Raw genomic sequence first — 19,716 nt, forward strand, 5'->3', positions numbered from 1 at the left:
AGTCCCTAAACCCCAACGGCAGCTTAAAATGGACCAACTTCCTTACTGGTCCTGGCACAACATTCCTATAAACCAGTCAGATCAGAACAAATCACATTAGAGCCAATCTTTCAAACTCACCTCTCTAGCATCACTGAAGAGCCATTTACAATGTAACATTTATTACTTCCATCCAATGTGTTAAATGTGATTATCTTTCTTTAAATCTCAGCATACACTTCTGGCATTGGGTCATATAGCTCAAAGTATGTAGATATGCACAGTCTCTCTTAAAATCTGTTTTGACTTTTGCATCAGCACCGCCCAAGTAGTGATGCATAATGCAAATTTTCCGGTAATAATTGGCTGCATTTTGAAATGTCAGCGGCAAACATCATCAAAGTTGAAATAGTTTTAACTTTGAGCATCACATTAACCTGCTTTGAGCTTAACCTGCGTGCAATGCAACTCCGGGAGTAACACTGTAGCTTGACAATTTATTCCATGGTGTTTAATGCATTTGGATAATGCTTATATGAGTCATGTGAAAGGACCTTTAGGACTGGGGTTTGGTCTTGAATAACACTCTTTCCAAACAATCATTTCTGATTGGTTTTAGGGGTAATATATGGTTAAGAGTTTAGGCTATGAGGGTTTATAGGAATGATGTTAAAGGTCCAACAAAGGATGTAAATCCAGGCATGCATGCTACTTGGCCACGCATGGTAAGAAATGCCTGGTCACCCTAATTTTGCAGATATGTTTCTGGGTAAACATTTTTTGTTGGTTCTTGATCATCATTCCTGTCAAAGAAATGGTAACCCTATCCCTAACGTAACATACCTTTAAATTCAGAGGGAAATTATAAGTTCATAGGAAAGTTGTGCTAGCCCCTGAGCCTAACCCTATCCCTTACCTTTCCCTAACCAGGACCAAGAAAGGATGTTGATTCATGAACGTTATTTGGCTAAATTACAAAATGTTATATGGCAAGAAATGCCTACTCACCAAGTCTAATAATCATACTCACTTGCCATCACATTCAAAAGACACAGTGTCTAATAGCTGTTTCATTTAACTCATTTACATAAATTCATGACCACTAACACGCCGCCTTTCCGTCTGCAACCTTGACAAGTGTTTTAGAATGGAGGTAGACTTTGAGTTATTGCTGACATTCATTCAGTTCACAGATATACTCACCAGGGACACATCCCAGAGTTAAAACATTGGGGTCTGCATAGGGGTGCATAGTGGGGCTTAACCCTGCAGTAAATCCCCCAGCAGAGCATTAAAATCAAACAGAACAGCTCAACAAGGCTTTACACTAATCAGAAATGACACAGACCCAAGGAAGCTATTGTCAGGGGTACAGAGGATACAAATGATAATTTAATTGAGATCCTAAAGAGACAGAAAAGAAGTAAAGTTGAGGTGTGTAGATGGTGAACATGTGTATGCGTTGTAAAGCCTACAGAGGTCTTTAGTGAAAGGACGGTGGGTTTACAAGACATATGCCTTAGTCAGGTCATGCAATAAGAGACACAGTTACCCCTATTCCATTAAAATGGTGCCTGTGCCAGAGGCAGTGCTCGTCTGAAGTTTAGCCATGGGAACTGTATACCTAGTCAGAACCAACTACGGTTTCCTTTTGATGCAACTGCTACTTTTAAGGCAACGGTTGCTCGTGGCACATTTGGGCATTTCCAGTATAGACAGCTTCATTGATAATAATGAGACAAAACTAGCTTTGTTTTGCATCAGTCTAGCCAGAGTTGCTGTTGTTCTGAAAACGAAATTGGTACAGACATTTTCCTGCCCCCCCAACCTCTTAAATATGCGGTTCCTGGTTCAAGACCAGCAGGTTTTAGAGGCTGGTAAGCAGCTGATACACTATTTCCAAAATGGGGAAACAGAGAGAAAGGTTCCAGATTGGGCAGGGGTTGACAAATATAGGTTTTTCAATGGCCGATATCTATACTGATATCTAGAGAGCAGGATGGCCGATATAATTGCAGATAAACATAATACAGTTTATACTGTAATACTGTAATACTGATAGCAAATCAGACGTACACACAATTTGTACGTCTTTTTTTAATAAGTGAAACAAACACTTATTGGGCTTCGTTCATGAAAAGTGAACTGGGAGTTAATTACACATAAAATGGAGCTTCTCGAAAACTTTCCACCGGATTCATGATTTGTTAGTAAAACATGTGTATTTTAGTGAATTCCAAACGTCCGTAAATAAAGAGCGCGTGTATGTTCGTTCACAATTATCATATTCCATGCCCATGAAAACGCCATATAAGGAAGGCTTCAGACTTCAGAATAGGAAGCTTTTAACATCTATGTGAACAGTAATAAAAGGTTGATGTTTTTTTATGGAGTGCATTCACATCCTAAAATATTGATTTAGCAATGTTCACATGTTCGTTCTATAAAAAAAGTGAGGAACTTACAGTCATCGCATGCTTTTGCTGTCATTTGAGTTCTTTTGTGAATTAAACGGTCCAAGAGGTCAATCAAAATGTTTTGACATGATGTCGGCAGGAGGAAGTCCACAACCTTCTCTGGTTCAGATGAGCGCATCGCCAGAGTCATTGGAGAAACTACTCGAGTAAATCCAAGACTGTGATATACTTCCCTTGCAACAGGAAATTAATAGAATGCCTGAAGTAAGATATTACAGATTTGCAAGCTATATGACAGCAAGCTTTTTCTTTTTTTCCCCATTGTAAACTACTGTATTGTGTACGCTCCTGCCGCAATGTGTTTATTTATGGGTGTAAAGAAGTTCAATGGAAAGGAGGAGGCGAGAACCAGCTTTTCAATATAAATAATATTTTAATAATAAACTTAAACAGAAGACACAAACACACATGACGGACATGTCCGTAAACTATCTTTCTCTCCCACTCAATCCTCCGCAGTCGGCCTTTATCCCTCTCGGAGGCTTGATTAGCCTGATGTGGGACCGGGTGTGTAGAATCACGACCCGGCCCCACCCTCCGCCCTGCCACATTCCTTCCTGGAAGAGGGAGGGGACAAGGGGAGGGAAACAGAAATAATACAAATGGGAGGGGTACTTCCTGTAACAGTGTAGTACCCCCAAAAAAACACTGTCAAATTTAAACGAGAGGGAAAAGGCCAACGCAAAGTGGCAGTGAGAGAGAAAGAGGAGAGAGAGATGAAAAAAAACTTACTCGCCAGTTCTCCGATACGCCGTAGCTTGTTCCTCGGCCACTCCTCCACCCTCTAACGGACGACAGCTGCGCCTCTCCGGGCGGTTCGGAGGCAGTCCTCCAGCCCCTGGCGGACGGAACGCCCCGCCACGTTCTTGGGGAACAGAAGGGGTCTCCCCCGCCCCTGGCAGCGGTTCTCCCGCTCCAGGCGGACGGCAGCAAGCCCCTTCCCGCTCGCGGTCGGCGGTCTCAGACCCGCCGCGTTTCAGCGTCTGGTAGGTGACTTCTCCGCCCCTGTCAGTGGCCCTGACCGCTCCAGGCAGTCGGTTAGGAGCCCCTTCTCCCCTCGCGGCAGGCGGCCAGGTTCCTTTGGGGTGGATGGTAGTGGCGAGAACTCTACTACGCCGTATCCATCCTCCTTCCCAGATTTCGGCACAAGTGTAAAGAAGTTCAATGGAAAGGAGGAGGCGAGAACCGACTTTTCAATATAAATAATATTTTAATAATGAACTTAAACAGAAGACACAAACACACATGATGGACATGTCCGTAAACTATCTCTCTCTCCCCCGCACAATCCTCCACAGTTGGCCTTTATCCCTCTCGGAGGCTGGATTAGCCTGATAAGGGACCGGGTGTGAATCACGACCCGGCCCCGCCCTCCGCCCTGCCAAAACTGCATTACCATTGACCATATGTTATCAACTGAACACGATATAACAATGCGTGTACTAAATTATGAAACCTAAATTGTATAGAGCTTATTTCAATAACAAATGTCCAGACAGAGCCAGTAATGTTTGAGGGCATTATTCAATCAAATGCAAACTGCGTCTTTCCATGAACTTTTCATTCCAAGATCCTCTGTTGGGAAAACGATTTCAGAGTGGGGGAAAATATACTTTGATAAATAAATGCAAGCAGCAAACAAACATTTCTAAACAAAAGATTTTTTTAAAATGTTTGTATTATTTATGTTATTTTTTTAAGGTTAATTTCACTCATTTAATTATAATTTTTTTCTTTACTAATTGAATTTTATTTCTATCAAAATGTAGTCATGGCAGTTTCTCTGAAAGAACTCAACATATTCGGATGTCATTCACTCAATTTACACATGGTTGGGAGCAGGTGTAAATTTTTATTCGTACCGACTAACATTTCGAAAATACGAAAACTTTCATGAATCCGAAAATGTATGTCAAATTTACTGGCTTAACTATCTATTTACTCAAAAATGAGTTCTTGTCATGTTTCATGAATGAGGCCCATTGTATGCAGTATTTACACAAATTTGCATAAACAATCTTGATAACAGAAAGTGTTGACTATCCATTGGCAAATCTATTGATAGATTTTGGAACTGACACAAGAGAAATTTACATTTCTGTCAATCAGCCAAGAGAACAAGGTTATCGGCAGATGCTTATAATTGCAAAAAAATAAATAAAAATAAAATTAGACCAGACTGGACGATATATCAGCCTATCACTAGATTGGGCACCAGCATCCTTTCGGTGGAAGAGGGACTAATGTGGTGCTTAAGTGAATATTGCACATTTTGTTAACATTGCTGTCTAACTTTGCTTTTTTTCTCTTCTTTCATTCCCTCATTGTGCTTTTCTGTCTTCCTTAATTGATGTCTTAAAATGTCTGTTTCGTCACTTTGTCTTTCCCTTTACTATGGCCTTATTTGGCTCTCTTCTATTTCCCAACACTCTTTCTCATTATGTTGTGTTTTCATGCCTGACTTCTACTTCCTGTTACTCCCTACTTCCCTTTACTTTAATCTTATCTACTTTCTTTCTCCTGTTTTTTCGGACTTCCTCCCTTTCCCTGTTCTGCTCTATACTTGTCTTTGTCTTGCCCCACAACTTGGCCCCTTTTTGTATGATATGGTGCCAGTTTTGGGGACCCCTCTCTGTCCACCACCTCCACCCTGGAGCACATCCCATCCTCAGCAGCCTGCCCCAGGCCCCTGGTCAGGCAGCAAAGCCTCCAGCAGCCCTTAACCCACCAGCCCCCACCAGGCCCCAACGACCCCCCAGCCACCTCCCAGAGTTTGGGCCAACTGCACACTGGGCCCGGGGGTGGGGGCCACCGGGGGGGCCCAAGGGGGGTGCGTGGTAGCCCGGCTGGGGCCGGGGCGTCCCGCTACAGGTCAGGTGGAGGGGCACGATCACGCTCCAATCCTGGAAGCTGGGACCACATGATGGGACAGATCCGCAACAGAGGCATGGATGTCAAGTCATTTCTGTGAGTCTGAATTACCATTTTATAATGATTATTCTTTTGGCTTTTAGAAGTTGCCTGCAAAGGTGAATCCTTGATGTGTAACTTCTACCATCCATTCCACCCTGAACACCACCTTAAATTGTTCAACATACCGTAGTCCCACCCCAAACTCATGCTACTGGTTCAATTTTCTAGGGAGGCTTAAATGTAAATGGTTTGCACTTATATAGCACCTTTTTTTTAACCTTAGAGGTTGCCAAAGCACTTTACACTGTGTCTCATTCACCCATTCACACACCAATGGCAGCAGAGCTGTCATGCAAGGCGCTAGCCTGCCATTGGGAGCAACATGGCGTCTTGCTCAAGGCATGTGGAGTCGTGTGGGCCAGGAATCGACCCGCTCTACCACCTGAGCCACAGCTGCCCCTAAAGTATTGATAAAATATGAAAAACAAAATTGTTGCTGATAATTATGCACCCACACACATCTCACACTGATATCTTATTAAAACACATCTTGATTATAGAGAGCCCCATTCCATCTAACATCGACTCACCTATATGTAGAAGAACTCCACATATAGTGGATTTCTTCGATACTTTGGCTAAATTTGAAAGTCTCTCTCTTCACTTGTCATGCTAACCACACACTTTAGTGATAATGAAAGCTGATTGGCTTTAAAGTTTACCCCTGATAACAATTGGTTATTGATGCTTAAGCTGGCAAATTTCTATTAGCCACACTTTTGCCTTTTTGATTGAATAAAACAACAGTTCACTTTATCACTTTACTGCCACTGGTTATGATCTCTTCCAACTGTAAGGGGGGGTCATACTCCATCAAAACCAGTTGAACCTCAATTGTATATAAGATGTATGTGCTACTGGTTGACCTCCACACTTTATATGTATCTCTGTTTTTTGCATAAAGCATAAATTATGTAACCATTCACTTTATTAATGCTTCTATAATAACCTATCCATTTCTAATTTTACTGAAATTGCTGAATGTAATTGATGTTTTTGCCCCCAAGCGAATCCTTGAAATATCAGTGTGTTGGATGCCCTTATGTCACTGGATCCAGCTCTGTGTTCAACCTGCTGAAAAGGCCATTTCAGAGTAACATGAATTTCCATGCTGGTCTAAGCTGTTGCACTACCAACTGTACCGGTTATTGCTGGTCTAGATGGAAGTCTAGAAGGAAACGTCATGGTTACTGTAACCTCCATTCCCTGATGGATGGAACGAGACGTTGTGTCAAATGTAGTGACACAAGGGGTCTTTCTTGAGAGCCTCGCGTACCTCTGGATTTGAGAAAAGGCCAATGAGAAATTGGCAGATAGAATTTGCATGTCCCGCCCCCAGATATACGGGTATAAAGGGAAGAGGACGTAGTCTAGTGTCGTGGCAAGGGTGACACAACTTCTCGTTCCTCCCATCAGGGAATGGAGGTTACAACAGTCACTCGACGTCGTCCCATTTAAAAATGCCATGCACTAGACTGTGTTACATGAACTGCTGATACAGGTGCAAGCAAGCTACTGCGTACTAGAAGCAGCTGTATCGGCCGCACGTAACCCTCCCCAACACCCCCAGAAAAATGTGTCATATACAGACCTTAGGTTCCCAGCACCCCTAAGGGGGGAACAGGCGTCATGACTAAAATGGGAGCAAGCCGGCCAGCCGTGGTCTTTTCTCTCTCTATGTTTCTCATCATAGAGCATAAAGCTTTACATAAATCTTAACACTATGAAATGCATTGGGGAAGGCGATCTTTTCCGTTCCTATTCTTTCAGGGGGAAAAGAACCTCCGGAGACCACATCCTGCCCAGACTGGGGGGAAGTAACATGTGGCCAATACGTCACATGGGTTGTCAAGCCACACGTGGAAGTGGCGCATTGGTAGGTCCTACCTGGTGAGGGAGGAACTTTACAAACACAGCGACCGGGGGTAGAGGGACTGCCCAAGGGAGACACGGGTCCACCGATAGGGGGACTGTACCGCAGAAAATACATCACAGGGAGTTGTCTGAAGAGGGAATTAGTCCTGTGGAGCCCTACCACAGAACAGAGCACTTGAGGCTAGCAGTGGGTCTTGCCGCAAATTCCTCCACTGAATTCACAGGCCAGAAGGCTAAGGAGGAAGAACATCCAGGAAGTGAGAGCTCAGTGGCTAACCTGGGAGAGAGAGAGTGCACTGGATCACTTTGGTGAAGGGTGCTAGGTGCAAGCGGAACACCCGGTCGGCTGTTCCTTATTACCGAGTTCTACCGGATAGGACCTGACAAAACACGGGATGAGACGGTACTGCTCTGCAGATGTCTGCTAGGGAGGTGCCGTTGGCCAGTGCCCACAAGGATCCCTCTGTCAAAGCAAAATGGAGACATGGAAGTACGCGACCTTCAGGTCTACCACCGCAAAACATTCTTGATGCTGAACGCAGTTTAGAATCTGTTTCTGTGTGAGCATTTTAAACAGGAGTTTGTGTAAAGCCCGGTTGAGATCTTGGAAGTCCAATATTGGCCGGAGGAGTCCTGTAGAGACATTCTCGGAACTAGTCAGCGGCGGCCTGCCGGGAATTGGCAGTCGTGGGCCCGGAGACGAGGTTACTGCGTCCAGGGAACCTGGACTGTAGGATTTTGGTGCTATGGTGCCGTGAGAATGGCACGCACCAGCTAGATGACCCCTTGATTGAGGAAATCGCTCTTTTATTGACAGTGTGGACACCGCAACCCGAAGGGGGTGAGGAAAAAGAAAATAAGAAAAATTAGGATTTTCCTCCCGGCCCTCTACCGGGGGTTGGAGTGGTCTTGATACCAGCTCCAGAGCGAACAACTGACTGCCCAGGTCTTCCGTCTCAGGAGCGCTTAGGATTTTTCCGGGTCCTAGAGGGGATCCTGGAGATGGGGGGCATACGCAGCCTGCTGGGAACTCGACACTGGGGCTGAGAGATGGGCCTGGGTTGAGGCGGAGCTGCCTGTTGCTTGGACGAAGGGGGACGCCCTTGGCAGGCAGACGGGGCACGGGCTACGCTGGGGTGGCGCCGCGGCATGATGTGCTAAATCGCTTCCATCACTCACCTCGAGCCCGGACGGAAGCGAGCGAGCGTGCCTGGGGCGGGTGGTTCGGGGGACGTACCCGGCGAAACTGAGCCCACTGCCATCCCCAAATAGCCTCCATCACCAGCCAGGTTGTTCTGAAAAGGACGTTCAACGCCTTCTGTGTATTGCTCTTTTGTGAGTGAAGATACACTCTTTTAGATGGAAAATACTCCTCTTTTAGAGGGATACACTATTTTAACAGAAGCGCTGTTGAAGTGCCCAGAAGCTTGGACTGCACAGCGTGCAGAGAGGGAGAATGTCTCTGGTAACACGCCATAGATCCAACAGCAATGCTCTGCTTATAGAGGTGAGTGGAACAGTAGTGAGACTCAGCTTGCTGCTGCACAACTGCTCGTCCCTGAAGAAAAAATCTGACTGACAGACTTGGGTTCTGGAATGTTCCCTTACCCTAGACGTAATTGTTAATTTATCTTCTCCTTGAATTTTCAGGCTAGATCAACCAAACTCGGCACAGTCCTTCAGCCTGTTCTGACTCGGGTTGCTGTATCTTTTCTAAATGATTGGTTTTCCCATAGCAGATCATCAAAAGTCCCATAGACTTTTCTGAGAAATGTTTGACTAGTGGTCAAGACAAACTGATGTTTGACAAAGACTTGTATGAAAGCTTAAAATAGTTACATTTATATATCAAATTGTAATAGATAGATCATATTAATAATCATGCGGTTTAGTTGAGTACAATATATTCATATTCAGCTTTGCCATGTAGTGACATCACAACCTTGTTCCAGCACCACTCCTCCCACTCTCCCTCCCTCACCCTAGCAACCACCCATAATACATTAGCAACTGTCTAGCAACCACTTACAAAACCTGAGCAACTACTTGACATCATCCTAGCAAGTTCTTAAACTACATAAAGCCTAATTAACCTTCAAACTTTTATGTTGTTGTTTTTTTTTTAATTATTTTTTTTTATATGATTTGTCAAGCCAGCATTCAAAGTTTGTCTTGACAAACTTATCAATTCGAGTCACTTAGTCTTGCAAGTGATTTTCTACTGTGCTTGGCTGCACTGTCTCAAACCTGCTCAGGCGCTGTTCTTTCGTTACGCTCTGTCACTTGTTCATGCTTGTTTCTTGACTTCTCTCACGCGCTAATGCTTGCTCATGTCTATATGAGCTCTTTGTTTGTCATCGTGCTCTATCACTTACTCATGCCTGATTGCGTCCTGTGTCTCTCTGTGGCCTTCTGTCTCTCTCTGCTTGTCCATCTGTTTGGTTTGAGCATCTTCATCATTATTGTAAACCTGTACACTGCAGGGTAGAAGAAGGGCCAGAGGAAGTGGATTACTCAAGTGTATATATGTGTATCTTTTCAACATAGACTAATATGTATAAGTTAATACTGATTTCAATATGTGCTGTAGAGGAGGGAACTACTTTACATAATTCATACATCAACGCCTGAGTTGCCTAGCTACAGTGTATTAAAGCACAATGACCTAATCTGATTTAATACTTCTGTGTTATAGGAATCAATTGCATTCATTTGTTCATTTAATGGGTCCTAACTTAATATTAAATATAACTGCTATTTTTAAGTTTTTAATCACTTTTGTCTTATACAGTAACATTCAGTCAGAAATGTAGATGTTAATTCAGTAACCGTACTGACAGATTCCGTGAATCATTCTTTAGACTGATTCTCACCAATAACTTGATTTTGAGCATCTTTTTCTCCGATTCATTAAAAGAAATGGCTTAAAAATGTCATTTATTTTCTGAAACATACTAAACTGGTTGCACTGTAGTGAAGACAACACAATAAAAAGACACATTGTCTGTTTATTGTCTCTGTATGAGTTCATGAAACCTGCAAAGTTTACATCACAAAGTCTTTTTATCTTATCACATTTAAATCAGACTGCAAAGTCACATGTCAAATATCAAAAGATAATTTTGCAAGAGCGCTGTTCAAACAGCATAGTGGTGGAAGAAAGACTGTATTGAGCTGGCAATATATCCAATGAAAATCCAAGAAATTCAGGCCTGTTGATTTTGTGATTTCACCTTTCAATAACTAAGGCTAATCAAATGCCCAATATCTTTCATGAACCCAATTCAATGAAAACCCTCTGTGACACTGAAAATGGAAGGAAGGAATGAAAGAGGAGGAGCGAAGTGAGTTCTTTTCTATTAACTCTGTGCCTGTTTGTGAGAGCCTATAATCTTACACACATGCCTGTTTGTGTATGTGCCAGGGTCATTTAGCAGTATACAATCCATATAAGTGTGTGTCTATGTGTGGGTGTGTGTGGTTTACAAGGGCGTTTTTAGAGTCAACATAACTCAAATTCAAAATATTATGACTCAAATAAGATTAAGTAGTTTGCAGAAAAACTACTCAAGTAATTACATTACAAGTTACTTTATAAAAAGTATATTATATAGGGTAGATACGCTTCCATTTTTAGAACACAAAGACTTTTTTGTTCTTGAAAGAATGTGATGCTTCCTTTCACCAAGCATGCATTCATTTAATAAAAAATAAAATTATTATCGCAGTTTGAAATTATTGTTTTAAGTGGTATTTATTTATTTATTTTATTCCCGGTGAGGCAAAAATATACTGTGTCACCTATTCCAAAGCATTCTAGAGTGCTGATTTGGTAATCAAGAAAATTCTCTTATTATTAGAACAATTGAAAATGGTTTCACTACCATGCAGAAATCACAATACAGTGGGGCGTTTAAAAAAATAGGCAAAAAGAAACACATTTCTCCTGAAATTAAATTTTCACCTAAAGTCTATTGTTTTAGAGAGATGAAGGTATTTCATGCATTACTGAAAAAATTATCTCCAACCAGGATAGAGAGGGAAGTGGATGGCCAGATGCACAACAAAAAGACAAGTAAATCACAGTCTCTAATTTGAGAAACGGACTCCTCACGGGTCCTAAACTAGCAGCTTCTAAATACCAAAGGCCTGCATTGCTGTAAGAGGATTCTTGGACAAACAAAACATTTTAAGAATACAACATTAATTTAAATAGAAAATGTAAATAGAAATAGCCATTTTAGTAACATTCTAAATGTCTCTAAATCATCTCTAAACTACATAATGTGCATTGTGTCTGAAAAACATTTCTATTTCAGGTTTATTCTCATTCACCAAGTATTTTGGATATTAAGTTACTATACTGTACAAAACTAATATAATTCAGTATCATAGAGGAGGACATGTATCTTTTATGATATTGCAGAAATTATCCATACATTGAAAGATATTATTTAGCAAAATGTTATCAACTCCTACATGCCAACTGAATAAAATAAGGCAAAAATAAATATTTTCTACAGTGACAGTTTAGTGAGATATATGTTTGATTCAAACACTAAAAGTGGTTTTTCTGTATATATATATATATATACTGACATGGAAATGACAGACATCCCTTCCCGGGCAGCCGCGAGCATCGGGCTACAGTGGAACCCTCCATTCTCCCGTGAACCCTCGCAGCTCGATGATTGGTATCTGAGTTCACGGCGCCACTCACAGCCACGCCCCGCCCCAGTTCCTTTCTTCCTGGAAGTGCATGAGGAACTGACAAGATTGTGGACGCCACCTTTTACTGCCCGGTCCCAATCTTTCGCCCTTACTACCCTCGATGGTGGGGCAGCCAAGGGCTATTCGGCGATGCCCCAGTGGATAAGGTGCTCCTGGTGCACCTATGCCCACAGAGCGCCGCCACCTGGCACAGGTTCCAGAAGCTCCCATCTAGCATCTAGCACCTGTAGGTTTACGCCGTCCCTGGCGGCCAAAGCCTACAGTACCGCTGGAAAAGACGCCTCCACCCTGCACGCCATGGCTGTCCTGCAAATCCACCAAGCCAAGGCACTGAAAGAGCTGCACAAGGGTAGTTTCGCTCTGGGATTGATGCAGGAACTTTGAGAACTTTGTCTCAACCTGGTCCAGATGAGAGAAGCCGACAAGACATGGTTCCTTAATGCCCCCATTTCCCAGGCTGGCCTATTCAGCAACATCATCGAGGACTTTTCCCAGCAGTTCTCGGCAGTGAAGCAGCAGACGGAGACAATGCTTCTCAGAAACTCAGCAGCACCTCAAGTCTCTGTGAGCCACTCACATCCCGGGCGACCTCAACACTACAGCGGACATGATGTCATGATAGGTTACCCACAAGGGAGAGTGAAGACTCCACCCTCAGGTGTTCCAGCTGATCTGGAGTTGATACGGGCAGGCACAGGTAGACCTGTTCTCTTCCCCAGAATCCTCCCACTGCACGCTTTGGTATGCCCTGACCGAGGCACCTCTTGGTATAGATGCGCTGGCACACAGCTGGCCACCTTGACTATGCATATATGCATTTCCCCCAGTGAGCCAGCTTGCACAGACCCTGTGTAAGGTCAGGGAGGATGGGCAGCAGGGCATCCTATTAGTTCCTTTCTGCTGGATAGGTTGGAGGGACGGTTGTGCCTCACCACCTTGAAGGTGTACGTAGCTGCTATAGAGGCACACCACGACACAGTGGACGGTAAGTCCTTAGGGAAGCATGACCTGATCATCAGGTTCCTGAGAGGCGCCAGGAGGTTGAATCCCTCCAGACAGCACCTCGTTCCCTCGTGGGACCTCTCTGTAGTCCTGCAACGCCTACGAGGGGCTCCCTTTGAGCCATTAGAGTAAGCGGAGCTTAAGTACTCTCTGAAGACTGACCACCTTCTCTGTCAGTGAAACGTGCCTGGAGTTCGGTCCAGGCTACTCTCATGTGATCCTGAGACCCTGACTATGTGCCCAAGGATCCCACGACCCCATTCAGGAATCAGGTGTTGAACCTGCAAGAGCTGCCCCAGGAGGAGGCAGACCCAGCCTTGACGTTGCTGTGGCCGGTGCACGCTTAACGCATCTATTTGGATCGCACGCAGAGCTTTAGTGTCTCTCAGCAGCTCTCTGTCTGCTTTCGTGGATAAGGGAAAGGAAGCGCTGTCTCCAAGCAGGGGATCACCCACTGGGTCATTGACGCCATAGCTATCGCTTACCAAGCTCAGCACGTGCCGCCCCTGGCAGGGCTACGAGCCCATTCTACCAGGAGAGTGGTGGCCTCCTGGGCTCTGACCAGTGGCACCTCTCTAACAGACATTTGCAGAGCAGCAGGCTGGGCTACACCCAAAACCTTTGCGAGGTACTATAATCTCCGAGTTGAGCCTGTTTCATCCAGCGTCTTAGCAGGAACAAACAGGTAAGTCCGGGTCAGCCGGCCGGGTATATTGCTTGCGCTTTGCACCTTTCACCTCCCTTGAGCTGAAGACGTGCATTGTTTATTCCCAGAAGCGTAGTAGTTTATGGAGAAACTCACTGCCGGCCCAGTACATGTGCTATCTAAGCCCTGTACTAGGATAGGTGCTTGGCATGCGCTGGTTCCCCATAGGTAACCTCTTGCGACGCATATCTCCGCTGAAAAACGCTTCCCTGCTGGGAAACAGCGTCTTCCTTGGGCAGAGGCCCCTCTGCCCCAGACACCATGTTCGTAGAGTCTCCTCCCCCATAGGTTAGGACCTACCATGGTACTTCTCCACATGACATACTTCATGGCAAGACCATGTGACATACCTCTCTGGGCAGCGTGTGGTCTCTGCGGTGTTTTTCCCTTGGGATTGACGGAAATGGCCAGGACCTTATTCTCAGCTCCTCGGCACAAAACCTGAATGAATTGTATGCATGCCCCTCCTTTATACGCGTATGTTCGGGGGAGTGGCATGCAAATACCTCTCGCCATTTCCCATTGGCCTTTTATAAAAGATCAGAAGGTGTCTCGGGCTCCCAAGAGTCACCCCTAGTGTCACTACATCGACACAACGTCACATTCCCTCCATCAGGGAACAGAGTAACAAGGATTTTTTGATTGGACAAACATTTTTGTAGTGCAAGATGAGTCATCAAATATTTTTGGTCCGTTATTCCTTAAGAGAAATCTGTCACTAAACAGCTGAGGCAGTTGGTTTTGAGCAAACACCTGTGCTTTTTAATCCCTAACCACCCAAAATCTAGTTTAAGCTGATGCAATCAGCACTGAAATAGCGCTGCATCTTCAGTTTTTAAATTAACTCATTGTTATTTATTTTCCTCGCAAACACGCCACCTTTCCATGTAAATCAGGCTTATTATAGATTGTGCTTCATTTACATAAATTGCCAGGCACAGTTTATATTACACTATTACCATAATAGCTATCACCAAATGAAAGCAGATGGTAAAATTGATGTTATATAAATGAGAGTTTTGTGTACATTTTTCATTGAATATATCAGCGGTAATTCATCAAATATTGATCAAGTGATGGAGAGGAGCATTATAAACTTATATTTATATATACAGACAAACATACATTAGCACAAAAGACACAAAACTCTCATATTGATATTAAACACACATATATATATATATATATATATATATATATATATATATATATATATATATATATTTTTAACATGAATAAGTTAAATTAGATAGTGATCACATCGAGAATGCCAAGGGTGTGCAAAGCTTTCTTTTTAATTTTCTTTTCTTTTCTTTTTTTTGGTCGCTACATAATTCCCATACTTTGTTTTGTGTTATTTCATAACTAATTGTGTTATTTCATCTAATTATTATTGAAAAATAATGGAAAGAAATAATAAGAAATGAGTAGGTGTGTCCTACTCGTGGACACACCTTTTAAAAACTTTTAACTGGTAGTATAATTGTATGAGACATGTACATATTACTTATCATTCAGTAGATATTTATCTGCAACCAATTTCAATTTTAATATCAATTTTTCAGCACAGATGAAGTCCTGATTGGTGCACTAGTATTAATCTTTCAATTCACAGGGTCGAAATAAACGGAACTGGCTCCAGCTCGAATTCCCTAATAATAATAATATTATGATTGTCTGACAGGCAATTAAGCTCCTGCTTGCTCAAGGGACCAGAGTGATTTGTGCTATTGTGCTGGAATTGTGAAGCTCTGGGCCTATAGGTTACTGATGCTGAACTCTATTGGGCTATAGTAGTGCATCTTTTTATTGATATGAATGTTTACAAAAAAAAATTATTGATAAAATAAGTGAAGATCAAAACGAAACATTGTTAAATGTGAGCAAGAGCTTTTTTTTTTCTTCAAGCCTCTTATAAATTTTTTTAAACCCTTATAAATAAATACATAAATAAATATATCTTATTTATGATGTTTAATGTTAACAACAGCTTTTTCTCTATAAGGCTATAGTAATATTACTTACATAGAAATGATACAATAACAAAGCTAATCATTTTGTCCAGTGCTCAGTAGATCTGTCAAGACAAGGGAGCACAAATACCTTACCACTCTTGTTTTTGAGGTGGCACTATCTGCAGATCAGCCTCCAATACAGCAGGAGTCCCGAGTCGAGTTCACACTTTGAATGTATCTCTTTTTAAGACCCTATATAACATTTACAATCAATGGCTCAAAAGTAAGCCATTTGCTTCCCTTGTAAGGGTTATGTTCTAGACCTAGCAAAGTCAATAAACAAGTGTGTGTGGGCTTAATGTGCTCTCTGCACTTCACTAATTCTGCCACACCCCCCAGCATAAGCATGTTTTACATGCCAGTCTGCCGATAGATCCTTTACGAGCGTAAATTACCATACAATCTGTTGATTAATGGAGTCTGAGAGAAGAGGAAAAAATCATAGTTGATAAAAATAAAATAAAAAGTATAATAAAAAGTTGTTCTAGTATGTGGAAGTTTTGGAATCCTGTAGAATGGAATGAGAAATGCTGATTTTAACCAGGGAAGTTCTGCAGTATGTGATTCAGTGAATAGGTTTAGCAAGTATAGCTCTCCCAGATGAAAGTTTCATTGCTCAAAATGTGCTCTTTCATAGTCCTTAATTATTATTATATTATGATGAACTATTATGATTAATTTAAGGATTTACTTTGTTGCAGATATTTGTCCTAAAATTCTTTGAAGAAATAAAATTTAGATTTAGACCAATTTAGATTAATTGAGTCTTTTTCTTAGGAGAAATCTGAGAAGTAGAAGATGAGCTAAAGTCTCCAGTCTCATTTGCTTTCTATTTAATCTGGTTGCTGTCTAGGAGAAACATTTGAGATATTTAAGAGATCTCATTTATGATTTTTCGCTCTTATGGGCTGGCATGAATCCATTGGGAGAGAAAAGGAAAATGATCCAGAATGAACCAGAGCCAGAAGTGGACAAAAATAATAAAGAAAGAATAATTCAGGAGAGCAGGAACAGTCTGAGGGAAGAACGAGTTATTCCACAGAGACCTGAAGACATGTAGGACAGGACTGTGTGTATGGGTATATGTGAGGTTGAAAGAGTTCCCAGTAGTCCATCCAGAATGTTTTCTTTTCTTACTTTTGTTTTAACTTTTGCCTACCTTTTCTTCAATATTTATGTTGGCTTGACAAAGACTTCAGTTTTTTTTTTTAATCCTTAGCATTCATGTCCACCAAACTCAGCACAGTGATTCAGCCTATTCTGACGTACTTACTAGGTGAAAAGGCTTCAAGACTATGTCTACATTGATCTGGATACATTTGAAAACAGCATTTTGCCGTTTTCAAGCATTTTCCAAAAGTTGCTTGTGAAACATATGAAAACGCTTAAATTCCCTTACTGTGTATGTAATAACTCATCGGTCCATGTGCAGTCTGAAATGCAAATGTCCTGGTGTTCCATCACCAGACAGCAATTCTGAGTAAGCTTCCCGTTCCCTTTGAAGGAATGCAATGGAAAGGCTGCACAAAGAAACAAAGTAATCATTAACAACGCTATCAAACTGGAAAGCAGGCACAACAATGCCACTACAACATGGACCGCCATCTTGATTGTTTCCTGTTGAATGGATCTCACGACTGCGTCACATGACAACAAATACGACATTGTTTTCAGATGTCTTACTTTTCTCTGTCCACACTACAACACGAAGATGACATTTTAAAATGTATTCACTTACAGCATTTTCGAAATGCTCAATTTTCGCTGACAAAACCTCTCAGTGTGGATAGAAGACCAAAACGTTGAGAAAAAAATGTGTTTTCAAACAAAAACGTATGATTGTGAAGGTGGCAAATGGCTAAACAATATGATGAAATCAATATTTTTGTTCTGCTAAGGTGTTTTGTGGGGATATTTCTCCTGTTCACTCACAACCATGAAATTCTTGACCTACTGCAGGAGGATTTGGCTAGTTGAAGAGCGTTTATGATTGGTTAAAACTAATCGTGGGTGTGGTTTGGATGTGACATTCTTAGTTTATTTAAAATTTTAAAATTGATCTTTGTCTGTCTACCTGCCTGTCTGTCTATCCTTCACACTTCAAGGCTTTTTAAATGTTTGTTACACTTACAGGCGAGGCTTTGTCAAGCCAACATCCAAAGCTTGTTTTGAAGATCTTTGCTATTCTAGATTTTAAAGGGTTCTTCGTCCCACCTGCATCATTACATAGTTTGCTAAATTTGTCTTTCTTTGAATGTATGTTTCCGATTTCGTGTTTTGTAACAGAGAGGGCAAGATGGTCGTGCTGACTCTCGCAATTGGATTGGCCGAGCAAGATGACTTTGCCAACCTTCCAGACTTACAGGAGGCAACACCGAGCAAGGAAACACCTCCAGCTGACAAACGGTAACAACTTGTTTAAGCAGCCATTCACACCAAACATATTTGTTTTTTAATCGTTTTTTTATGTAAACAGGTGCTAAACGGCCATCTTTGACCGCTGTGATGTATCTTGCAGTTTGTGCAGCCTCTCGTGCAAGAGCGACTTTTTTTACTTTAAATATATTTTTTTTTTTGGAAGAATGTGTTTGGTCTGAACAGTCCCTAATTTAGACAATTTTGAAAGACCTCATTTGGGGTAATGTACATATACTGTATATTGCAGATATACCCTTTTTGAAAATAGCAGTTATTCTCTTCCGGGCTAATGGGACAAACATTTGCTGTTCATGAGCGTTACAGATTTTTGTTCAATGAAATACTCTCTGAGAGTCCCCCTTATACCACCTGCTGTTCATCAAACCCTTCAATAAGGTCTTTAAATGGAGAGTCAGCAGTCAAAGTAATGAGTTTCAAAATGATACAGCTCAGTGAGAGAGGAATTGCCTGCTGTAGTGTGTGTGTGTGTGTGTGTGTGTGTGTGTGTGTGTGTGTGTGTGTGTGTGTGTGTGTGTGTGTGTGTGTGTTTTCTGTTTTACAGTAAACTATTTCAAACTAACGTACTCTCAAATAGCACCACTGGTGCCATCAGTCAACAGAAATTGGAGATGACCAAATCAACAGTTAGTAAATCGTAAGTTCCGAAGTACAAGGTCTGTTCTTTGCTAATTAAGTTCTCAATCCACCCAAACTCATCACAAAATCGATGGTTGCCCTCGTGTAGCTTAGCCTTTTATCAATCACTGTGTCAGTGAGTCGTAGCAGTGACTTTATCCCTCCTGGTAGCCTTAACGTGTGACCTTTGCATTTAACAAGTTAAGTATTATAAAGCTCAAAATAATGGCGAAAACAAATGTTTTTTTTGTGACTTAAGCATTTACCATGTTTAGTGTTATAAAGTGCAAAATTAAGGTGAATACAATGAAGGTTTTCCTTCTGTTTAGACATGGCATTCTACAACGTATGTCTTGAATGGTTTCTATTTCTGCGACGTCGTTCTGGGCAGCCCGGTCAACAAATGGGTCTAAACTCTTTCTCATAACTGTATACTGAAGCTGCCGTCTCACTGTCCGGTTCAGAATAACTTGACTTCAACTTTTGCCGAGGGTGTCACACATCTACCGAATGATGTACTTTGAGGTCTCGCTCTCTTCATACAGAGGTCTGTCACACACACACATACACACACACACAAACCGGCAGGCTCCCTCTGACTATCTCTCCGCTTACCTGTCACATTTAGAGCAATACCAACAGGAGTACATGAACACAAACAATGGTCACAGACTGAATTAGGATTCGATTCATAAAGTAACTTTAAAATAACTTTACTGTGTGTATCTGTGTGATTGTGTAATTCTCCCCTCTGGGCTTGCTGTAGTGTGCTTATCTTCAGTGAGAACATTAGTTACGTTAAATAAACAAACTGTTCCCTCTGACTGTCCTGATTTCTATTTTTATTGTTATTTATAATTATTTTTGTGAACATCACGGTGTCACGTCTAGTGTGGCAGACAGA

At 42.0% G+C, this 19,716-nt stretch overlaps 1 protein-coding gene across 1 annotated transcript in view; it reads left to right on the forward strand.

Moving 5' to 3' along the window:
- LOC127647336 (synaptotagmin-7-like) overlaps positions 1 to 19,716 on the forward strand; it is a 223,042-nt gene that overhangs the window by 124,134 nt on the left and 79,192 nt on the right. The window contains exon 5 of the mRNA XM_052131520.1: positions 18,045 to 18,164. Coding sequence (XP_051987480.1) covers positions 18,045 to 18,164 — 120 coding nt within the window. The remainder of the gene's footprint in view (positions 1 to 18,044; positions 18,165 to 19,716) is intronic.

The sequence above is a fragment of the Xyrauchen texanus genome, chromosome 1 (genome assembly GCF_025860055.1).
Source record: "Xyrauchen texanus isolate HMW12.3.18 chromosome 1, RBS_HiC_50CHRs, whole genome shotgun sequence".
NCBI lineage: Eukaryota > Metazoa > Chordata > Actinopteri > Cypriniformes > Catostomidae > Xyrauchen > Xyrauchen texanus.